Source organism: Vipera berus, assembly GCF_964194415.1.
Source record: "Vipera berus genome assembly, chromosome: 1".
Lineage (NCBI taxonomy): Eukaryota > Metazoa > Chordata > Lepidosauria > Squamata > Viperidae > Vipera > Vipera berus.
Window position 1 is genome coordinate 11,826,757 of NC_138202.1, and position 25,201 is coordinate 11,851,957.

Consider the following 25,201-nt stretch of genomic DNA (forward strand, 5'->3'; position numbering starts at 1 on the left):
TGGTCACGTGATCCCAGGGAGACAGCCATTGGAACATGGAATCTGGGTTGTAAGTAGCCCTGGGGAGGCCTGCCATAAGTTCAACTGTTCGCTAAGTGACCATCATAAGTCGAGGACTTACCTGAACTGATTCAGATTCAAAGCTTTCCTTTCAGCATATATAGGACCAAGATTCCTCGGGCAACTTGTCCAACGTAGACTGGAATAATGATGAAGATCGTTGCTAAGTTAATTTTACTTGCAGGCCGGCCTTCTCTGCACTCCCTCTTAAGGCTCATATGTGCCCCCACATTCTGTGCTTCAGGGGAGGCCCATTAGTATGCCAGAGGCATTGCCTGAACGCATCTGTCTGAGCTGCACGCGTGAATGTTTCTCCCCTCCCTCTTACCCTTTCCCATTTTGAATATAAATGCTTTCAATCCAAGCTTTGCATGCCTCACTTGCTGATTTGTTTTTTAATCTATCTTTTCTCTCTTTTAATTTTTCTAGCACAGCCCTTGGCAATTCTTTACCTCAGGTGTACTGGACTTCAACTCCCAGAATACCTCAGTCAGGACGGCCATGACTAAAGGTTCTGGGAGTTGCAGTCCAGCACATTTAACAGAATAACAGAGTTGGAAGGGACTTTGGAGGTCTTCCAGTCCAACCCTCTGCTCAAGCAGGAAACCCTATACCAAAGGTAGACAACCTCGGCTCTTTTATGACTCATGGACTTCAACTTCCAGAATTCCTCAGTCAGCATAGCTGATTCAGGAATTCTGGGAGTTGAAGTCCATGAATCATAAAAGAGCCGAGGTTGCCTACCCCTACCCTATACCATTTCAGACAAATGGTTGTCCAATCTCTTCTTGAACACCTCTGGTGGTGGAGCACCCACAACTTCTGGAGACGTCATTCTATTGATTAATTGTTCTCACTGTCAGGAAATTTCTTTTTAATTCTAGGTTGGTTCTCTTCTTGATTACTTTCCACCCATTGCTTCTTGTCCTGCCTCCAGTTGCTTTGGAGAAGAGGTTAACCCCCTCTTCCTTGTGGCAGCCCCTCAAATATTGGAAGACTGCTATCATGTCCTTCTTTTCATCAATCTAGACATACCCAATTCCTGCAAATGTTCCTCATATGTTTTAGCCTCCAGTCCCCTGATCATCTTGGTTGCTGTTTTCTGCACTTTTTCCAGAGTCTCAATTTGGAAGGCTTTTCTTCAGGTATTGAGTTTTTCCTGAATCTACTCAACCCTGAGCCAAGTTAACATTTTCTATTTTTATCCCTTTGCAGGGCATCAGTTGGCCAAGATAACAGACAGAGCACCCTTTGTAGAAGGAAAGGTCCAGCAGCCCATGGACCAATATTCTGAGGGAAGCCACGAATCAGGAATTGAGAACATCTTGGTGGATCACGATCCTGATCTGTCCTTCATTAGCCAGAATGAGCTATTCCCCAGAGAAAATGAGGAAGCTATCATGTCAGCAGACTCCAGAGAATCAGCCAAGGATATTTATGGCCCCTTACACAAAGTGGCAGTGCCATTACTGGAAGAAGATGAGCAGCTCCAGATGGTAACAATTTTCCCAGTGGGAAGAGAAAGCATGGAAGAGAGGTCCACGGCACCCAATATCTCTTTTCTAAATGGGGAAGTTAAAGGAGCTTCCACAGAACCCTCTGTAGATGTTCTTCACGATGGCAAACTGTTCGCTGTAGCTGAGGATGCCGATCAGATAAACGTCACAGAAGAGTCACCGAGCGTGGTTTCAGTGATGGGCAAGATGTCTTTGGAAAGGGACCCTGAAGATGGCATCTCACCAGAAGCCATCCCTCATCCAGTCACCCCAACCTGGTTGCAGGGAAATACAGAGGGTTTATTCCCACAGGATACTGCTTCTCCTCAACCATATCAAATTCAAATCCTAAAGGAGCATCCCACAATTCCCTTCCTAATTCCTTCCCCCACGTCTCCAAAAGATCACCCCACTGCCACTGGGGCAACACCATCTTTGGCTGGCATCCCTGAGAAGAATGTTTACACTGGACTCAATGGGCGGTACTTCCAGGAACAGTGGAAAGAAGAGCTGGATGTTGATGGGAACCCAGAAAGTAGCACCATGCTACCCACTGCGTTGACTGTCTTGGCCTCAGCAGGGCATGAAATGGTAGACAATGCCATTGAGACTTCAGCTGGTATGGTCCCGAGCTCTGCCTCTGCTCTGGAGGGAGGTGTAAGCTACTCGCTGTCCAACGAAGTTGATGGAAACAGTAAGTTGATTTGGGATTTGGTTTCTACTGAAACATCCTTCCGTCGAGCGTAGGGTGACTGCAGATTGTGGAAGCACCTTAAGACAGAGGGATCTTTCCTAATGGGAGTGGCTGGGCTTAGTTCCCATTTTCAGAGCCGTGGTGGTGCAGTGGTTAGAATGCAGTCTTGCAGGCTATTTCTGCCGACTGCCAGGAGTTCAATTCTGACCGACTCAAGGTTGACTCAGCCTTCCATCTTTCCAAGATCGGTAAAATGAGGACCCAGATTGTTGGGGGCAACAGGCTGACTCTATAAACTGCTTAGAGAGGGTCGTAGAGCACTGTGAAGCTGTATATAAGTCTAAGTGGTATTCATATCCCATAGTACTGTGAAGGGGTACCAAATCAGGATTATTGCTGGACACTGAGCTTGTCGATCAGAAGGTCGGCAGTTTGGTGGGTCGAATCCCAAGTGCCACTTAACAGAGTGAGCACTTGTTACTCGTCCCAGCTTCTGCCAACCTAGCAGTTCAAAACCACGTAAAAATGCAAGTAGAAAAATAGGGACCACTGCGGTGGGAAGGTAACAGCGTTCTGTGCGCCTTTGGCGTCTAGTCATGCCGGCCACATGACCACGGAGACGTCCTCGGACAAGCGCTGGCTCTTCGGCTTTGAAACGGAGATGAGCACCGGCCCCTAGAGTTGGAAACGACTAGCACGCATGTGCGGGGGAACCTCTACCTTTACCTATTACAGTAGCTAGACTTGGTACACGAGAGGAAGCCCTCGACTTATAACCACAGTTGGGACCAGAAAATTCATCATTAAGCAGTGTGGATGTTAAGTGAGGCATCATGTAACTCAAGGGTGCCAAACACAATTTCACCGAGGGCCGCATCAGCATTATGCTTGTCCTCAAAGGGCCAGTTACACGCAAGACTATCATATTAGTCCCACACACACACACCGCCTCGACCCTCCTGTCCTACGTTTCCTCCCATCTTTGGAGAAGAGTCTGCAAGGCGAGTGGCTACTTGTGGGAAAGGGCAGCACAGATGATAGGAAGAGGGGGAGGAAAAGGTGATGAGGCAGGGAGGGGTGAGAACTGAAGAAATACACAACCGGAGCGCCTTCCGGTCTATTCTCTTTCCTTCCCTCCTTTTCCTTCCCTCGCTAGCTACTGGTTCTCAGGCAGAGGACACTTTAGCCATGCCTGCCACGTGTTGGAGAGGCTCCCACTGTCTGTCCTCTGCTAGGACTGTTGCCCGTGCAAGACACCCAAAGAGTGAGGAGGTAACTACTCAATCACCTCCTCATCCTCATCTGTTTGTAGGCCAGATCTAAACACCTCACGGGCCGGATCTGGCCCACAGGCCTTGAGTTTGACATGTCTGATGTAACTGAACCTCATTTTATGAACCTTTTTGCCCTGGTCATCGCAGGACCATGACTTGCAACCTTCCCTGCTAGCTTCCCCACTGACTTTGCTTGTTGGAAGCCTGTTGAGGAGGTCACAAATGGCAAATTGAATTGAATAATGTATTTGACCAAGTCTGACTAGACACGCAAGGAGTTTGTCTCTGGTACAGAAGCACTCAGTGTGATCTTGGCGATCCCATGATAGCAGGATGCTGCAATGACTGTAAGTGTGAGCTGCGTGCCAAGGGCCCAAATCACATTCACGTGACTTATGGATATCCTGAGACAGTCATATGTATGAGGACTGGTCATAAATCATTTTTTTCCATGCTGTTGTATCTTCAAACGGTCACTAAATGAATGGGTTATAAGTCAAGGATTACCTATAATTCTGGTTGTAAGCCACAGAAGGGGTACAGTATATTGAATAAGTATGATGTCCATTTTGATCAAGTGCTACATTTCAGTTTTATGTCCTATCTCATCTCCAGATTAGGGGGGGCAGCTTGGTGCCTCCTCTTTGGTGCGTTGCCTGTGGCCAACAAATTTAATTTAAAAAGAGGGGGGAAACTAGCAGAATTTTTTTTCCTTTATAACATTTTTCACATACATTAATTGCTAAAGTTAAAAGAACACATGGGGAGTGCCAGGGTAGGTGTGGAAGAATTGACTCACTCTCCATATGCTAATAAATTGCTTACATTAGTCCCTGTTGCAGAAAGCAATCTGGGATAGCGGTGTTCAGATTTTTACCCCAGAGCCCTCTCTGAAATAATCACTGCTTTCTTGATTTGGCTGGGCTCAAATCCCCACTTGGCCCTAAAGCTTTATGCAAATCTTATCTCTCGACTGCTTTACCTCACAGGGTTGTCGAGAAGATTTTCAAGCGATGACCTCTATCACTTGTGCAGTCTTAACATTTAACATGAGCTGTGGTGGCACAGTGCTTAGGTTGCAGGATTGCAGGCTGAAGCTCTGCTCACTGTCAGGAGTTCGATCCTGACCAGCTCAAGTTTGACTCAGCCTTCCATCATTCCGAGATTTGTAAAATGAGGACCCAGATTGTTGGGGGCAATAGGCTGACTCTGTAAACTGCTTAGAGAGGGCCATAGAGCAGTATGAAGTGGTATGTAAGTCTATGGCAAGGGTCCCCAACCCCCAGTCCGTGGACCAGTACCGGGCCGTGGCATGCCAGCAACTGGTCCGCACAAACAAGCAACACCCCATCCGTGGGATGCAGGCAGCACACAAAACTACGCACCTTCCGGTCCACGCAAAAACCTCTCTCCACGGAATTGGTCCCCGGTGCCCAAAAGGTTGGGGACCACTGGTCTATGGAGATTCTCAGTCATCCATCTCTATTCCATTCTATTCTATTCTATGGTTACCTCAAAGGTGCTTTTTTCAAAAGGCAACTGGACTATGTTTTTCCTTGAGAAAGAAGAAGACGTTTTGCTTCTCATCCCTGAACTGATGAAGCTTCTTGGATGAAGAGCAAAATGTCTTTTTCTTCCTCAAGGGAAAAACAGTTGCCTTCTGGGGAAAAAAAGCACCTTTGAGATCAGTCTAAGTGCCGTTGCTATTTATTCATTTATTAAATTTATATGCCGCCCATCTCATGATCGAGCGACTCTGGGTGATTTGATATAGGAAATGGGACGGAAATGTAGTTTACAGCCTCCATAATGTATATATATGATGGGTCATATTTCTTAGGAAGATGCCTGTGTTTATGTTTGAGGGGATATCAGATGGAATTCTCCCAGCCTTCCAATTTCAAACCCACTCTGCCTTTCGGGCTGCTGATCCCCTAAACAAAGATGATTAGGGGACTGGAGGCGAAAACATATAAGGAACGGCTGCTGGAATTGGGTATGTCTAGTTTAATGAAGACAGTGTTCCAATATCTCAGGGGCTGCCACAAAGAAGAGGGAGTCAAGCTATTCTCCAAAGCACCTGAAGGCAGGAAAAGAAGCAACAGATGGAAACTAATTTATTATTTATTTATTTATTTATTAATTTAATTTGTATACCGCCCTTCTCCCGAAGGACTCAGGGCGGTGAACAGGGCAATACATAATAAAAAGATACAAAAATTAAAAATTATTAAAAAGTAATTAAACAGCGATGCCCGTAATAAATTAGTACAAATTAAAAGTTAAGACCAATTTATAAAACCCAACCCCATCCCATCAGGTCAGGCCGGCTTGTTCAAAAAGGTGGGTTTTAAGATCGCGCCGGAAGGAGCGGAGATCAGGCGCCATCCGGAGCTCGACCGGAAGATGGTTCCATAAATCTGGTGCGCCCACAGAGAACGCCCTCCCCCTGGGGGCCACCAGTCGGCAATCTTTGACCGGTGGCACCCTGAGGAGGCCCTCTCTGTGGGAGCGTACTGGGCGGAGGGAAGTTGACGCCGGCCGCAGGTGCTCCCCAAGGTATTCCGGACCCATGCCATGTAGGGCTTTGTAGGTCATTACTAACACCTTGAACCTCACCCAGAAGACAACTGGAAGCCAATGCAGCTCGCGGAGCAAAGGTGTGACATGGGAGTGTCGGGAAACTCCCAACACAACTCTCGCGGCTGCATTCTGTACCAGTTGGAGCCTCCGAGTGGTCTTCAAGGGTAGCCCCATGTAGAGAGCGTTGCAGTAGTCAAGACGAGAGGTCACGAGCGCATGAGTGACCGTACGTAAGGCATCCCGGTCTAGATAGGGCCGCAACTGGCGCACCAGGCGGACCTGGGAGAAGGCCCCCCTAGTCACAGCTACTATATGATCTTCTAGGGAAAGCTGTGAATCTAGGAGGACTCCCAAGTTGCGAGCCCTATCTACAGGAGGTAGTAACTCACCCCCCATAGAGAGGGGTGGTATGTCTTGGATGTCCCGAGATGCCGGTACGCACAGCCACTCAGTCTTGTCAGGGTTGAGTTGAAGCCTGTTCCTCCCCATCCAGACCCGGACCGCCTCCAGGCAACGGGACATCACGTCGAGGGCATCACTGGGGTGGTTTGGGGTCGAAATGAAAAGCTGGGTATCATCAGCATACTGATGATACCCAACTCCAAAGCAACCTAGAACTAAGGAGAAACTTCCTGACAGTTAAAACAATTAGCCAGTGGAACAACCGGCCTCCAGAAGCTGTGAATGCTCCAACACTGGAAGTTTTTAAGAAGAGACTGGACAGCCATTTGTCTGAAATGGTATAGGGTTTCCTGCCTGAGCAGGGGGTTGGACTAGATGACCTCCAAGGTCCCTTCCAACTTTACTATTATGATTATAATTATTTTGGGTGGATTTTAACTCTCTTTCCCTCTGCTCCAAAATCCGTTTCCTGCCTGGCTTTAAAACTCTCCCTCCAGAAAGGGGCTAAGTAGCCATTGTTGCCAATTAGCGCATGTTTGCAACCTGATGTAATGCACTCAGGCATAATTTCAGCTGGAAAAAGTGTTAGCACCAATTAAGAGGGGGGATGAGAGAGCGCAGTCTCTGAAGGCAGAGTTATTTTGCAAGTGTGCATAATTTTGACACTTACGGCTGCACAGAGGTTTGGGCGAGTCGTTGCCAATGCCCAAATTAAGAAAAAGCATCTGGTGCAGTGCTGAGCTGTGGGGGTGGCAGATGCCAGAGCTGGCAGGGGAGGGGAGGGAGAAAAAGACCAAAAAAGAACCATAAATCAGGATAGGAAAAACTGAATTCTAGAAAGTTAACCTGCTTGCTATACAAGTAGTCCTCAAGTTAGGACCGGTCACTTAGCAACTATTCAAAATTATGGCCTACCTTAAAAAGGGACTTATGACCCGATGGTCCTCCCCAATCACGTTGCGCTCAGCAACACCAGCTGCATTTAGGGCCATTTGTAGCACCCTGTGGTCACATGACCACAATGGGCAATGTTTTTGCTGAAAAATTGACATTTACTTCTAGTTTTGAACAAAGCCCTGCCATAGCAAGCAATGGCATTCACTTAACGACCACTGCCAAACACATAAAATTGAGCTGGTTACGTGATCAGTTTTACGACCATTACGACTTATAACTTACGACTTATGTAATGGCCGGGCTCCAATAAGGGCGTAACTCGAGGACTGCCTGTACTTCTCTCCAGCTTTCTTGTTATCCATTCAAGCAAAACCTGGAGAAAGGGGTCAGGGTGGGGGGGGGCTCTGATATCTTAATGATACCAGTAAGAATATTAGGTTTATCACACCCACATCAAGAGGGATGGCTTTAATCTGGATTCTTGGAAAAGCAGTCCAGGTGTCAACGCTGCTAACACCGGATGTTTTTGCATTGACAACAGATGGAAATGTAGCCATCTTTTCCTTTTCGCTTTTAGAGTGAGATGATGATGGGGGAGGGGGGGAATGTGAATGAGAGTCCAGCCAGACATAACAACACTAAACATAGCATGAGAATCAAGGTTATTGAGCCCAGAGCTGATAAAGAATTTGCGGGCTGGAGAGCTGGAGAGAAAGCCTGTGCTTCAAGCTAATTGGGGAATGTGATTTATGACTGTTAATTGGAGGAGGGAATTGTGCTTTGATACTAGGTGCCCAGTGGAGGGGAATTTAGTTTTGGCTTCGATTATGTAAGTGCCGATGTTATGCTACTCGAATAAAAGATCCTTTAAGATAAACAATGCCTCAAAGTTCTTTTGAAGAGTTTCATCTGTCGGATGAACCAGGACACCAAGGAGTCTTCCATTCTCTCCTGCCCTCCTTGTGAGATTCCTGGAGGATCTGGGTGGCCCCTGTAAGGTACAGGATGCTGAATTAGGAAACCCCGTGATCTATTCCAATGCTATCCCTTTAGGGTCTTAAAGATTTTATCTATATAGCAACTGCCACCAAATCTTGTAGCTTGAAGTGCTTTTCTTTAGCATTGCAGCTTCTCCACTCTATATCCTATCCAGTCCCTTAACATTAAGAATTCAATATAATATGAGCAGCTATATAAATGTCTTCAATAAATAAATAAATCAGTAAACAGTCAGCAGCCCTGTCCAATTAAAGGGTGTGTGTGTGTGTGTCTCCTTCTCTATAGGTAGTCCTCAACTTGCAATCACAATTGAGCCCAAAATTTCACTTGCTAAGTGAGACAGTTCTTAACTGAGTTTTACCCCATGTTACGACCTTTCCTGCCACAGTTGTTAAGTGAATCACTGCAGTTGTTCAGTTAGTGATTCGGTTGTTGAGTGAATCTGGCTTCCCTCTTTGACCTTGATTTTCAGAAGGTCGCAAAATGGGATCCCAGGACACTGAAACCGTCATAAATATGAACCAGTTGCCAAGCACCCAAATTTTGATCACGGAAAGGCTGTGACGGTCATTAAGTGTGAAAAATGGTCGTGTCACTTTTTCAGTGCTGTTGTAACTTTCGGTGGTCACTAAACGAACGGTTGTAAGTAGAGGACTCTGTACAAACCTAAAGGCAGGTTGTCCTAAGGTATTTGTATCTCCGCAAATCTTCCGAGTTCTCCTGATCCTATTAATGTCCTATTAAGTCCTTGGAGGCAGGGGAGGAGGGTTTCTTTGTTGTTGTTTTTTTAAAAAATAAACACTGACCGTGTGAATGTCCAAATATTTTCAGCCATCCTGTTCAGGAGAATTCTATATGAACTTGGGCAGACAACCATGCCCTGTTGTGGGCATTTTGGGGGGAAAAAAAACCCCAGATGGATTCATTATTATTTTTCATTAGCCGGGCTATATTCTTTTGCATTCTTATGGCCCCTGGAAAAAAATGATGTATTAATGGTTGCTTATGCTTCATCCCTCATTCCAGTGGGCGCTCAAACTAGTGTACAGGGATCAGGTGCCACGACAAACAATATGAAATAAAGGTAAAGGTAAAGGTTCCCCCGCACATGTGTGCTAGTCGTTTCCGACTCTAGGGGCCGGTGCTCATCTCCGTTTCAAAGCCAAAGAGCCAGCGCTTGTCCGAGGAGTCTCCGTGGTCATGTGGCTGGCATGACTAGACGCCAAAGGCGCACGGAACGCTGTTACCTTCCCACCGGAGTGGTCCCTATTTTTCTACTTGCATTTTTACGTGCTTTCGAACTGCTAGGTTGGCAGAAGCTGGGACGAGTAACAGGCGCTCACTCTGTTACGCGGCACTCGGGATTTGACCCGCCAAACTGCCGACCTTCTGATCGACAAGCTCAGCGTCCTAACCCACTGAATGAAAAGGCCGAATGAAAAGGCCAAAGACACATTTTTCCTTGCTGGAACGGAGGGAAAAGCCAATGGTAATGCGCGCAGCTGCTTTTCATGCTGGTGTGTAAAAGGAGACCGTTTTGATATCTGGCACCTTGGAAGGCATTTCAGAGTCACGATCCTTCTGTAGAGAAAGCCCCCCTCGCTGTGCTTTGACATGGTCTTCTCTTAACAAAAGACCCATCCAGTAATCCTGCCAAAGAAAGGCTTTTTTCCCCCTCCTCTACGAGAGAAAGACAGATCTTTCTGAATTTTAAACAAAAAGCATGGGCTGAAACTGACTAAGTATTCTGGACTGAGGGGAATACATTGTTCATGGGACTGAAAGAAAGGGAGGAAAAGGGAGGGAGGGAGGAAAGGAAAGGAAAGGAAAGGAAAGGAAAGGAAAGGAAAGGAAAGGAAAGGAAAGGAAAGGAAAGGAAAGGAAAGGAAAGGAAAGGAAAGGAAAGGAAAGGCGCATGAGAGGTAGACAACCATAGAAAAGTAACTAGATAGGCAGATTGATCATACACATAGACACGGACAGGTAAAGAGAAGGAATTAGAGAGCAATTAATAAGTAGATATATAACTACTGAAAGCCAATTCTTTAATTGCTATAGAAACTGTCCCCCCTTTCTGCTATACATTTTCTCTTCTCTTCTCTTCTCTTCTCTTCTCTTCTCTTCTCTTCTCTTCTCTTCTCTTCTCTTCTCTTCTCCTCTCTTCTCCTCTCCCTCTCTCTCTCTCTCTCTCTCTCTCTCTCACACACACACACACACACAGAATTGTCCCTACAAACTCCCAACATTCAAGGTTGTTCCTTCTTTCCTCTACCAGACTGTTCATCTTGCTCTGCTTATCTCAGCCCCCCTTCTCTCCCCCCACTCTCAAACCCAGCCCCTTACCCTCCCAGGGAGATTAAGAGCCTTAGACATTTAGGAACCCCCCCTGCTGAACCCCATTAGCTCAAAGGACTGTAGCTGCAAGGCGATGCAGCTTAAAAGGAGGCAGTTGCCACAGAAACCCTTCCCACATGCTCCTTGGCTTTGTAACCGTTGCCAAATGCCTGTGATGCTGCCCTTCCACGCAGGCATTTTCTGAGGCCCAGATGGAGAGGTGCCAATTTCCTGTACTTATTAACACCCAGACAGATGGGCTGGCCATGGGAGAGTGAGCAAGAGGGGAAGAAACTTTAATAGAAGGTGGCATAGAATCTGAAATCTTGATTTAACAGGCCTTAAGGCAGGGGTGGGCGACCACCCGGGCTCAGGAATTCTGGGAGTTGAAGTCCACAAGACATAAATTTGCCGTAGTTGCCCAGCCCGCCTTAAGGCAATGAACTTTGCATGCCATGGGCTAAATGTCTACATGGTATACTTTATTTACATGATGGCAGCATCTGTCATGGTTCCGATAGATGAGACCAGTAGAAATAAGAACTCTGAGGCAATTGCTTTCCTCAAAGAACACTTTTTAATGGCTACATAATATCAGCACGAACAAAGGTGAAACGAAGACTGAAAGTTACCCTCCCCCCCAAAAAGTTACAAAGTAAAAGTTGAATTCACCACCCCTTACTGTGTCTTAAATCACAATCCCCAATTAACACCTTTGGCGGGCTTCCTAACGGTAGCTCCAGCCCGCCAAACATTAAGGCTGCTTGACCTTGGTTCCCACAAGAAAATTATTGTTTTGACTAAACTATAAGAATGCATCTCCCCTCCCTCCCATTGCTGTGGCAACCAAAAAACAAAGAAACATGGCTGTATTCAGAGTGTTTGAAGGTTTGACAGCATGGTTATATGATGAAAATACCATGGCGCCCTTCTCTTCAATTTCATAGACCTTTCTAAGTTAGCAATAAAAAGATAAAAGTTTCCCCTGTCCAGTCGTGTTTGACTCTAAGGGGTGGTGCTCATCTCAGATTCACAGCTGAAGAACCAGAGTTGGCCGAAGACACTTCCGTGGTCATGTGACTATATGCCAAAAGCACACGGAACACTGTTGCCTTCCCACTGAAGTGGCACCTATTTATCTACTTATATTTGCATGCTTTTGAACTACTAAGTTGGCAGGAACTGGGGCAAGTAATGGAAGCTTGCTCCATCCGGTATGTGGGTCTTGAACTATCAATCTTCTGGTTGACAAACCCAGCGTCTTAACTGCTAGGTCACCACGCTCCACAGGTTAAAGATAACCACCTCACAATTACTGTACCAGCAGTCCTTGTTTATTAACTGCTTCATTCACAGTTATGATGGTGATGAAAAAGTAAGTTTATGACCAATCTTTACATTTACGATCTTTGCAGGTTTACTGGGTGTACAGCAGAGCAAAGCTGAAGTAAGATCGTAAGCACAGTTGCAGTTTCACTTAGCAGCCACTTTGCTTAATGGCCAAGTTGCTAGTCCCAATTATGGTCACTAAATGAGGATCACCTGCAGTTCATTAAAAGGAGGTTTCACTCTGTCTATATACTGGATATGAGCACACTTGTATGTGCTTTGGAGTAGATGGGGACATGAACCCAGCATCTGTCTGCAACTCTTTAAAGCAGCTGAAATTTTGTCCTAAGATTTGAAGCTGTCCTGAGTGTGTGATCCCAGGAAAAGGCAGGGCTACTTTAAGAAGTTAGCGGCAGATGCTGTATTCACACCCCTGCATATTCTGAAACATTTTAGGGAATTAAATTGGAAGCATTGTATATTCCTAACATATACCTATGTTTTAATCCTGTGCATATCTTCCCAGGGTTACCCTTACTTGAGAATCGAGACCATAAGGAAATCACCTTTTCTCCTGCATCAACACCTCATTCTTTGGAAGAAGACACAGGTGCTGAAAGAACCAACCAAGAATATTGGACAATTTCTGGGCCAAGAAGCCAGGAGAAGGATGTACATAATGAGCACATTCCCACATCATTGCCGGTCTCAGCTAATGTTCTACTTGATCTGCAGAAAGTTGCTGTGACTACAGGATATGATCCTGAAGATGCTTCCATGGGGACCAGCGTGCGAGGCGGCTATCTTCAAGGGATGACCCCAGCTGGAGACCATGAAGATGATTCTTCTGGCTATGGACAGTTGGTTACCCCAGCAGAATCCCTTCTATCCTCTGAGCACCAGAGGAACAAACCACACATTGATGAGGCAAGTGGGGAATATGATTACAGCTCCCGAGAAAGTCACATCAAGATAATGAGCTTTGGCGAAGAGCTTCCAGGACCTGCTTTTGAGGACCACCAAAACTTGCCAGAGAATGCAGGTGGAGAAACGGAGCCAGAAACTCTACATTTTGTTAACCAAGAGGAGACAGTGAGCCTCCTCGATATCGCAGGAAAGGACACTGTCTTGAAACACAGCAGCCAACATTCAGAAGAAGCATCTGAGCTGAGGGGACAAGAAGCTGTGACTCTCTCCCCAAAAGATGTCATCTCCCCAACTCCAGAAAATGTGTACTCGGAGGAAGCTCAATTCCTCCCTGAGAAAACTGAGGCGTGGCTGGTGCCTGACCACAACCAGGATAATATGGAGACCACCAGATCAAACAAAGGAATCCTAGGTCCTCCAGATGGTTCCACTTTCACGGAAGTCCTGGATCTTTCTGAGGCACAAGGCAGCTGGGAAGTGGCTACTCAAAGCATGGAGAACCACCTTGAATCCAGCATGATAGAGCCAAGTCACCGTGAAAGCCCAGAGGAAGACAATGGTGGCTCCCATTGGCCAGACGGCGCCACTGCGAGACCTCCCGCTCACAATCCCACCATCTTCTTTTCTTCTGCTCAATCCCTTCCAGGTGAGGCCAAGAAAGGAGCAGAGACCACAGCCCTGAGTTTGCCGGAGGTGAGGACTCCATTCCCACTCCACAGCACCTCAGAATTTATACAACTTCCACAGCCATCTGCCTTTGACAACGCGCTTGTGGTGCCAAGCTTGCAACCTTCCATAGATCACACCGAAGGAGAGGTGGAAGCCAAGATGGATCTGGAAGGATACATCCCCTCTGACCCTGGAGACTTTCTCCCCATGGAGACCAACAGTGGGAGTGGAGAGGAGAAAGAAGATGTTCCAGGACTCAAAGGAATCCCCCGTCTGGTGTGGGCTCAGGAGATGAATGACAGCTTGCTTGGTAAGAATCTCTCTCCCTTCCCCATATAGTGACTTTGTAGGGAGGGGAAAAGATGGTAATGTCAAGACAGGTCGGCCAGCAAACATACATCAGCTCCATTCCTTCTTGTATACAAGTTCTTAGGAGGTCCCCCATCCTTATGTAGCCCCAGGAAGTTTTTTTTTTACAGGTAGTTCTTGACTTACAACCATTTGTTCAGCGACCCTGCACAGTAAAAAAGGCATGGGGAAAAGTAACTTATGACCATTTTTCATGCTTACAATCCTTGCACCATTCCGATGGTCTCGTGATCAAAATCTGATCACTTGGCAACTGGCTCATGTTTATGACGATTGCAGCGTCTCCTTTTGCGACCTCAATAGGGAAGCCAGATGCACTTGACAGCCACGTTACGAAGTTAATGTGTGTAATGATTCGCTTAACAACCGTGGCAAGAAAGATTGTGAAAACTCGCTTAACAACTGCCTTATTGAGCAATGGAAATGTTGGGCTCAACTGTGGTCGTAAGTCGAGGACAACCCGTAAATAGGCATCTCTGTAATTTGTAAGTACACCCCAACAGGGGACCCTCGAAATTTGGGTGAGGCCCCCCAGTGTCCCTCCAAAAAATGTCCCCCCCAAGTTGTAATTTCTCATGTTAGCAGAAAAAGAAACTTGACGAAATGCACAATTATGGACTGTTTCTTAAATGAGCGGAGTTGCCTTGTATTACACTGGCTCAATTTTTTTTTTAAATTTTCTCTTTCTTTATTGGAGAATATGTGGTCGCTAGGAGCCAGAAATGACTTGATGACACATAATCAATCAACCAATAAATTCTCTTGTTGGCAGTGATGTTCCAGGATCTGTCATCTGAAAGAGCTTTCTTCTTCCCGCGGAGTTCTTCAAATGAGTAGACTTCCCCTCTGGTTCCAAATTTTTATTAGTTTACCAAAATATAAAATATGAAGAAAAATGAAAATAGTGGGAAAATTGGAAAGGGAAAAAGGAAGAGGAAAAGGTGTAGAGGAAAGGAGAGGAAAGAAAGAAAAGTATTGACTTCCCACTCTTTTTAGAGCAGTAGAATAAAATAAGATAACCTTTATTGTTTTGTATTGTTTTTACTGTGGGCACAACGGCACACATCAAAAATGAAATTTAGTTGCCTGCTCTCAGAGTGAAACACATACATGACGCACACCTAACCATACTATATACAACATATGTATACACCTACACCCTTGCATATAAGTAACATATAAATATTAATCGCCGTTCATCTTGAATACATAACGGACGGAGGAAGCTTGAGAGTTCACAAGGTTAATGCTGTATGGAATGAAACTATGGCTGAATCTGGATGTTCTGCTACCGATACCATGAAGCCCCCTCCTCCCAGAAGGTAACGAGGAAAACAGGTCGTGAAGAGGATGTGTCGTGTCCCAGATAATCTTACGGACCCTGTTCAAGCAACGCTTCTCTGCTATGGCCTGGATGGGAGGGAGGGAACTGCCAATGATCTTTTCAGCCGTCCTCACCACTCTGCACCGCCTTCCTGTCTGAAGCAGGGATGCTTCTAAACCAGACTGGATGCTCTCAATCGTCCCCCTGTAGGAAGTGGTCAGAACAGGGAAGGAAGATGAGCTTTTCTCATGCGACGCAGGAAATGCAGGCATTGCTGTGCCTGCTTCACAGTTTTTCACTGTTGAGTGACAGTTTTTTCACTGTTGAGTGACCAAGCCAGCCTACTCGTTAGCTGCACACCCAGGAATTACACACAGCTTCACCTTTTTACTTTTACATAATAGTAGGTAGTAACCATTTATGTAACAACAGACCTACCTAGTCACCAGAACCCAAAGTCAAATTTTCATTTTTGGAATTAACAGAGATGGCTAAACTGACTACCTTAATCAAAGAAAAACAGTACAGTTAACTTTATTTCCGCTTCACTTGGAAACCACTTGGGGACTTTGTGCTCGAGTGGGGAAAAAATGAATAGACTTCAGCTCACAAAAATCCCAGCCACAGCCATGCTAGCAAATGAGATTCTGGAAGTTGAAGGCCCATCCAACATCAGAAGAATGCCTGAATTCAGGAATGGAGGCACTTTTACGAGTCTGGTGTTGGATTGTTTCTGTTTAAATTGTTGAAGTTCACGATGGAACTGATCAGCACGCAAAGCGTGTGTCCCGCCACTAGAGAGCTAGGGCCCAGGAGAGGAGCTGCTTTCAAATTCTCTGTTTTTTCCCCTCTAAAATTCTCTGCATTGGTTGGGGGAATTTGTGACAGGATCTGTGCTACCTGGATTTGCTGATGGCAGGTCGGAACCCCTGGGCAAAGGTTGAATTTTGTCCTTTTTAAAGTGTTTGGGGAAGGAAGAGACCTAGAACGAGATTTGGTGGAACGGGAAAAGTAGAGACAGGGAAGAGAAACAGCGAGGTTGCAGACTGTCCTGGGAGTGTCATGTGATGAGAGAAAAAAACAGTCCTTGATTTATGACTACAATTGATCATGTGACCATTGCTAAGCAAAGCAATTGTTAAGCGAGTCGTGCCTGGTTTTGTGACCTTTATTGCCCAGGTTGTTAAGCGAATCATTGCAGTTATTAAGTGAATCATGCTGTTGTTAAGTGAATCCAGCTTCCCTCATCAATTTCGCTCATCGGAAACCAGCCACGGGAAGGTTACAAACGGTAGCCATATGACCCCAGGATGCTACAATTGTCAAAAATAGACGGTCGCTAAGTGCCCCGAATTTGATCATGTGACCGTGGGGGCTGCTACAATGGATGTAACTGTGAACAGAGTTCGTAAATCACTTTTTTTGGCGCTGTTGTAACTCTGAGCAGAGATGAATGGCTGTATGGTTGTAAGTTGAGGATTACTTGCAATGGCTTCTCCGGAGGCAGGAAACAATAGCAGACATGTCTTCCTTTCCAGAGCTGGAGAAGAGGGGGAAAAATTGGCAGTCGGCGTAATTGTGTGTTTTGCTGGAAGGGCTGCGCTGTTCAAGACTCCCCACTGTGTCCAGTGACACTCGCGCAGCTAACCGAGTCCCGTTCCCCCCAAAGCGTGCTCGGATGTCACGTTTTCTTTCCTAACTACAAAGGCTTCGAAGCGCTAAGCCCTTGGGACTGTCATTCGTTACAATTCGAAATGGGTCTTCTGACATAACCATTCCAAAGTCTTTGCCTTGTATTTTGCAAAGCTCGTGTAATGCGCTTTTGTGGAAAATACATTCGGGATATTGATTAACTGGATTTATTCTCTTGTTCCTAATGTGGTTACAAAGCAGAAGCATGTCCTGCTCAGGCAGCCCAGATGCTTAACGGGGCTCCACAGATTTTTTTTTTCCCCTGCTAAATACACAAAACGCTTCCGCACAGTTTCCTTACCCCTTGTTGTTGTTGTTAGTTGCAAAGTTGTGTCCAACCCATCGCGACCCCATGGACGACGTTCCTCCAGGCCTTCCTGTCCTCTATCATCTTCTTGAGTCCATTTAGGCTCACGCCTACTGCTTCATTGACTCCATCCAGCCACCTCATTCTCTGTCGTCCCCTTCTTCTCTTGCCCTCAACCTTTCCCAGCATTAGGCTCTTCTCCAGTGAGTCCTTCCTTCTCATTAGGTGGCCAAAGAATTTGAGTTTTAACTTCAGGATCTGGCCTTTTAAAGAGCAGTCAGGGTTGATCTCCTCTAGGACTGACCGGTTTGATTGCCTTGCAGTCCAAGGGACTCGCAGGAGTCTTCTCCAGCACCATAGTTCAAAGGCCTTCCTTACCCTTTTGGGCATTTGGACCCCAGAGCTGTGAGTACAGGTAAGTCCTTGACTTACGACCTCATCTGAGCCCCAAATTTCTTAACACCAATGGCAAGAAAGGTTGTAAAATGGGGCAAAATTCACTGAACAAATGTCTCGCTTAGCAACAGAAATTTTGGGCTCAAGGGTGGTCATAAGTCGAGGACTGACTGTATTCCACAATGGAATGGTCCCCCCAAATCATGTACACAGTAGCAAGCATATTGCAGGGGTGGTTTAAGAAGCTTCAGGAGACAGTTCAGAGGCATCTGATGATCCTTGTGAATTGCCAGATGCCAAAGTAGGTAGATCCTTGGTCTGATCTAATTCAAGGTTGCTTCTTATGCTCTTGTGAACTGTTTGAGGAAGGAAGGTCTACTTCTATTTCTATGAGTTTCCTCCTTAGGCCATAATTCACTTTGTGGTCACGTGACCGTGATTGTTCTAAGGCAGGGCTCCTCAAACGTGGCCACTTTAAGACTTGTGGACTTCAACTCCCAGAATTCCCCAGGCAGCTGGCTGGGGAATTCTGGGAGTTGAAGTCCACAAGTCTTAAAGTGGCCAAGTTTGAGGAGCCCTGTTCTAAGGAAGTCATCCCAGAACAGGTAGTCCTTGACTTACAACCTATTATTTAGCGACTGTTCAAAGATACAATGGCACTAAAAAAAAAAAAAGACCTCACACTTTATTTATTTATTTATTTATTTTATTACATTTCTATACCGCCCTTTCCCGAAGGACTCAGGGCGGTTTACAGGGTAATTAAAAAACCGGATACAAAAGTTAAAACAGATTTAAAAGAAAAAATTGTATGTGCCCCTGTCAAATAAAACCCCAATTAAAATCAGATTGATCCTCAGCCTGGGCCAGAGAGCTCGAAGAGCCAGGTCTTCAGGCCCCGGCGGAATGAACGGAGGTCGGGGGCAGTCCTCAGCTCCACTGGCAGCTGGTTCCAAAGGGCAGGCGCCCCCACTGAGAAGGCTCTATCTCTGGGTGTTACCCGCCGGCAATTTCTTACCGGTGGGACCCTGAGAAGACCCTCCCTGTGGGAGCGCACTGGACGAAGGAAACTTGATGCCGGCAGCAGGTGTTCCCTCAGATATCCCGGACCCAAGCCATTTAGGGCTTTATAGGTCATCACCAAGGGACGCGGTGGCTCAGTGGGTTAGGACGCTGAGCTTGTCAATCAGAAGGTCGGCAGTTTGGCGGGTCGAATCCCGAGTGCCGCGTAACAGAGTGAGCGCCTGTTACTTGTCCCAGCTTCTGCCAACCTAGCAGTTCGAAAGCACGTAAAAATGCAAGTAGAAAAATAGGGACCACTACGGTGGGAAGGTAACAGTGTTCCGTGCGCCTTTGGCGTCTAGTCATGCCGGCCACATGACCACGGAGACGTCCTCGGACAAGCGCTGGCTCTTCGGCTTTGAAACGGAGATGAGCACCGGCCCCTAGAGTCGGAAACGACTAGCACGCATGTGCGGGGGAACCTTTACCTTTACCTTTTAGGTCATCACCAGCACCTTGAATCTCACCCGGAGGGCAACTGGAAGCCAATGCAGCTCGCGGAGTAGAGGTGTTACATGGGAGTATCGGGAAACCCCCATCACAACTCGCGCGGCCGCATTCTGCACCAGCTGAAGCCTCCGAGTGGTCTTCAAGGGCAGCCCCATGTAGAGAGCGTTGCAGTAATCTAAACGGGAGGTCACGAGCGCATGAGTGACTGTGCGTAGGGCATCTCGGTCCAGATAGGGTCGCAACTGGCGCACCAGGCGAACCTGGGCAAAAGCCCCCCTGGTCACGGCTCCTATATGGTCTTCAAAACTGAGTCGTGAATCCAGGAGGACGCCCAGGTTGCGAGCCCTATCAACGGGGGGTAACACCTCACCCCCCCATCGTTAAAGATGGAATATTCTGGTTGACCCGAGATGCCGATATGCACAGCCACTCAGTCTTGGCAGGATTGAGACGAAGCCTGTTTCTCCCCATCCAGACCTGGACCGCCTCCAGGCACCGGGACATCACGGCGAGGGCATCGCTGGGTTGGTTCGGGGTGGAAAGAAAAAGTTGGGTATCATCCGCGTACTGATGATACCCCACCCCGAACCACGAATGATCTCACCCAGCGGCTTCATATAGATGTTGAACAGGAGGGGCGAGAGAACCGACCCCTGAGGAACTCCACAAATGAGAGGCCTCGGGGCGGATCTCTGCCCTCCTGTCAACACCGACTGCGAACGGCCCAGGAGATAGGAGGAGAACCACCGTAAAACGGTGCCTCCCACTCCCAACCCCCTGAGACGCCGCAGTAGGATACCATGGTTGATGGTATCAAAAGCCGCTGAGAGATCTAATAGGACCAGGACAGAGGAACAACCCCTGTCCCGAGCCCGCCAGAGATCATTCACCAGGGCGACCAATGCCGTCTCCGTGCTGTATCCGGGCCTGAAACCCGATTGGTACGGGTCCAGATAATCAGTTTCCTCCAGGAACAGAGGGAGTTGATGCGCCACCACACTCTCAACAACCTTCGCCAAAAAGCGAAGGTTGGAGACTGGACGATAGTTATTTAAAACAGCCGGGTCCAGAGCAGGCTTCTTGAGGAGGGGTCTCACTACTGCCTCCTTCAAGGCGGCAGGAAAGACACCCTCCTTCAAGGAAGCAGTTATTACTGCGTGGAACCAGCCTCGTGTCCCCTCCCGAGCCGCATAAGCTAGCCAGGAGGGGCACGGATCCAACAAACAGGTGGTGGTGCTCAGCCTCCCCATGATCCTGTCCACATCATCAGGGGAAACAGGATCGAACTCAGTCCAGATAACATGCTCAAGACCGTCCAATTCCTCCACATCAGACTCTGCCCAGTCAGAGTCCAGACCGGTCCGGATCCGAGCGATTTTGTCCGCCAGATGATGACTAAACTCCTCGGCTCGTCCCTGCAAGGGGTCCTCCCTCACCTCCTGATTAAGGAGGGAGTGGGTTACCCTAAACAGGGCGGCCGGGCGATTATCTGCGGACGCGATAAGGGCAGCAAAGTAGTTAGACTTCGCTGTCCTTATCGCAGCAAGATAAGACCTTATAAAGGTTCTTAGCTGCAATCGGTCAGATTCGGACCGGCTGGACCTCCAACCGCTCTCTAGACCCCGTCTCCGACGCTTCATCTCCCGGAGCTCCGCAGAGAACCATGGAGCCCAACGGGATCTGCGCCGGGTCAGAGGTCGCAAGGGTACAACACAGTCAAGTGCCCCGGCGGCCACCCTTTCCCAGGCATCCACCAGGACATCGACTGGGCTGTGGGTAAGGGTGATGGGTATAGACCCAAGCGCCCTCTGGAACCGTTCCGGGTCCATTAGGCGCCTGGGGCGGAACCACCTGGTCGGTTCCGCAGCCCAGCGGCGGGGGGTGGCATAACGGAAGACCAGCCGCAGGAGGTAATGATCTGACCATGACAGGGGGGCAATGGTTGGTGAACCCCCTCCCAGATCATCCAACCACTGTCCAGATAGGAACACCAGGTCGAGAGTATGATCCCCCACATGAGTCGGGCCCTCAATAACTTGGGTCAGGCCCATGGCCGTCATGGAGGCCATGAACTCCCGAGCTAACTCAGACGACCCTCCCAGTGAAGGCAGGTTGAAGTCACCCAGAACTATAAGCCTGGGGAACTCCACCGCCAACCCTGAGAGAGTGTCGAGCAGCTCGGGCAGGGCTGTTGCCACACAGCTGGGCGCCAGGTATGTGAGCAACAAGCCCAACTGAGCCCGAGGACCACATCTCAAGAGGAGGGATTCACTCCCGGCCATCTGGACTATGGTGGCCTCCTGCGGACATAAAGTCTCCCGGACAACCACTGCCACCCCACCACCCCTGCCCTGAGCCCGTGGCTGGTGTAGCACCCGGAAACCTGGAGGGCATAACTCGGTCAGAGGCACCCCTCCCTCCAAGCCCAACCAGGTCTCCATAATGCATGCCAGATCCGCGCATTCCTCGATCAGATCGCGAATGAGGGGAGCCTTGTTAACGACGGATCTGGCGTTAAAATAAACCAGCCTAAGCTCAGGGACCTGATCACCCTCATCCCCGGGTAAAAGGGTGCTAACCGGAGGGTCGGAGCGCGCCACCGCTCGAAGATAGCGAGGGCGCGATCCCGGATATTGATGTGGCCCTCCGTGCAAGCACCTGCTGCCATTCACTATCGTCGTGGGGATTTGGCACCCCACCCCAGCACACGCGGAGCCAGCCGCCTCCACCCCCAACCCCATCCCGCCAGAGGCCATAATCGGCCCAGACTGGGTGCCGGTTAGTAATTTTCTCCCCTTACCACTATTCCTCCCCCTCCCTAACCCTTTAAAATAACCGGCCAGAAAACGTATCAGGGGCCTCTTAATGCGTCTTCCCCAGAGGCCCCTAGGTAAACCCAACCACCTCTCGGGATCCCAACAATTGGGCCCGTCATCAAGGGAGATGGTAAGCGAACGGGCTGGTCGTGACCAGGAGGGAGGAGCCCCCCTGAGGGCGTACAAGTCCGGTCCAGAGTATTGTAATCGGACCATACAAACAAAAGTCCGTGTGAGCCATTATTCACAATGGAGGTCCGATGTTATCAGATGTTATAGGATGTTAAAATTGGAACATGTCTTTGTCCACCAGTCCGGCTCTGCTCTCACCTGAGCCGGTCCAGATGATGATGAACTCACAACTAACCTCTCACCAAAGATGTGAGATTCAGTCTGGATTAGGTAAACATCATTGCCGGGTGGAACCTCCCCCACTGGCCTCTCACACCAGCGGGGAGGTTGATGACCAATTCGGAGCCGCCCTCTCACCGCGGTCCAATCCCGGGTTTGTTCCGGACCATCAAAGGAAGACACAAGAGAAGAAAGTTTCCGTCTATCCAAACCCTGCATCGGTCTTGAGCCATCATTCGATGTAGTCCTAATGCAATCACAATCACAGGCAGGGCTGATCTTCAGGCTGCCAGACCCATAAGCAGCAGCAGCAATTAAGTAAGATAAAGGCTACAAGCATGCTGCCAGAGACTAGCCCAGTTAGTCCTCAGATGTTCCGCGGCCGATTTCCAGGCCACCAGGTCCCTGCCATGTTCAGAGCAAGAAGACTCCGCCAAGTCAGCATGTTGGAAATGGCGCCCACCAGATGACTCCGGCGCCAGATGATCCGTGGCCATTTTACAGGCCAAAACACCAACGGCATGCAGAAAGCAATCCAGGCAGCTGGGAAAGGCACCCACCAGATGAAAAACGAGCGCCAGATGGTCCGCAGCCGGCCTGGGGGCCGCCCAAGCCGTCGCTGCCGCCCCGAAGAAACTGCAGCCAGAAACGACGCCCGGCAGCTGATCTCGGGCGCCGGGAAGCTCGGCAGCCACCTGACCGCCGCCGCCGCCGCCATTCCTTAGAAGGAAATCGCCGCTGCCAACCTCTGAGAGGGAGAGACTTCGCCCCGAAGAGACTGCAGCCAGAAACGGCGCCCGGCAGCTGATCTCGGGCGCCGGGAAACTCGGCAGCCGCCCGACCGCCGCCGCCGCCATTCCTCAGAAGGCAATCGCCGCTGCCGCTGCCAACCTCCGAGAGGGAGAGGCTCTAGGGGGAAAGGCTCCACGCCGCCGAAGCGACGCCCGCCCGATGTTCATCCCTGACCAGATGCAGCCTCGGTAGGGTCTCAAGTGAGCTCCCGGCCTTCCATTGTGCAAACTTGTCACGGAGCTCACAAAACGCCGCCCGTGGTCGCCGCCATCTTGGGAAAAAAAAACTTACGACCATTGTGGCATCCCACGATCATGTGATCAGAATTTGGGCACTAGGCAATTGTTATGTATTTATGACAGTTGCAGCGTCCCGTGCTCATTTGATTGCCACTTGTGACCTTCTCAGCCGGCTTGCAACAAGCAAAGTCAATAGGAGAGGGCAGATTCCCTCGATGACCTGCAGCGATTTGGCAAAAAGGTTGTAAAAATCGGGGTTGACTCACATACGCCCCTTGCTTAGCAATGGCAATTCTGGTCCCCACTTTAGTTGTAAGTCGAGGCCTATCTGTAATGAATTCCAGGATGACCACCACAGTTGACTCACCAAACAGATGCCCACGGCCATTTCACCAATGCATGGCGGTGAGAATTGGGCTCGTAAAAGGCCACCTGACCCCGTGGAAGCAATGTTGGGCTTTTCATTGAGGCAATGAGGGGACACGTGCGCACACATCGGAGCACTTGAGCTCCCCTGGCTTGCTCCACCAGCAGTTGCAAAAATCAGAAGAGGCCTTTGTGCAGGAGATGGCCAATTGAGGCAGGCAAAGCACGCACTCAGCTGCAGTGTCACTCATCAGAGCAAAGGGCTTGCCCAGATAGAAGGGGAATCCAGTGTAGGAGGATGGCAAAGAGGTGGTAATCAGAGGACTGGAATGGTTATTCTGTCAGTCAGGCAAGAGGGGAACAAGTAACCGAGTGCAATTTAAGGCCAGCCTCGGTCCAGCCCCTGAATCATCTCCTTCATTTGGTCTCCAACACAGCTGCTCCCTACAGTTCACTAGCCAAATTAAGAAATACAGTGCAAATAAGTCAACACAGAGAGCCAGTCTGGTCTAGAGGTTAAGGCGCCGGGATAGAAACCAGGAGTCTGTGAGTTCTAGTCCCACCTCGGACATGAAGTGAGTTCAGGCCCAGCTTTAGCCATCAAAGCCAGTTTGCGGGCCAGTCGCTCCTTCTTAGCCCAATTCAACTCACAGGGTTGTTGTGGGGGGAAAAAGGAAGAGGAAGGTGTGGGTTGGACATTTTTGCTGCCTTGGGTTGTTGGTAAAAATAATAAAGGCAGGATACCAATGAATAAATAAATACAAAATGAAAGCTAGCTGAGTGACTGTGAGTTCTAGTCGTGCCTTGGGCATGAAACATGTGTCACAGGTTCGCCATCACTGTCGTAGTTCAAGGTTTCGGGGATGACCCAGATCTCCATGTTCTTCTAGAAGGCTTAAAAGGTACAAACCAGCGGAATCTCGGGTGGGAGGCTGTTCCAAAGGACTGGGGTAGCTACAGTGAAGGTGCCTCCAAGGCCCCATGACATGGCAGGGAGGAGGTCTGAAGTGTACCCATCCTTTTTGTGGAGCGTGACTACACTTGGATTACTGCATCCAGTTTTGGTTGCCACAATATAAAAAAGATGTTGAGACTCTAGAAAAGTGCAGAGAAGAGCTACAAAGATGATTAGGGGACTGGAGCTAAAACATATGAAGGACGGTTGCAGGAACTGGGCGTGTCTGTAATGAAAAGGACTAGGGGTGACATGATAGCGGCCTTCCAATGTTTGAGGAGCTGCCACAAAGAAGAGGGCGTCAAACTATTCTCCAGTGCACCTGAAGGCATAACCAGAAGCAAAGGATGGAAACCTATCAACCTAGAACCAAAGAGAAATTTCCTGATGGTTAGAAGAAGGAATGGCTTGCCTCCAG

At 48.5% G+C, this 25,201-nt stretch overlaps 1 protein-coding gene across 1 annotated transcript in view; it reads left to right on the plus strand.

Annotated features, from left to right (window-relative positions):
• NCAN (neurocan) overlaps window positions 1-25,201 on the plus strand; it is a gene marked incomplete at both ends in the record, with an annotated part of 83,769 nt that overhangs the window by 40,657 nt on the left and 17,911 nt on the right. Inside the window, 2 exons of the mRNA XM_081319106.1 lie at window positions 1,304-2,250; window positions 12,595-13,974. Of these exons, the coding sequence (XP_081175232.1) occupies window positions 1,304-2,250; window positions 12,595-13,974 (2,327 nt within the window). The remainder of the gene's footprint in view (window positions 1-1,303; window positions 2,251-12,594; window positions 13,975-25,201) is intronic.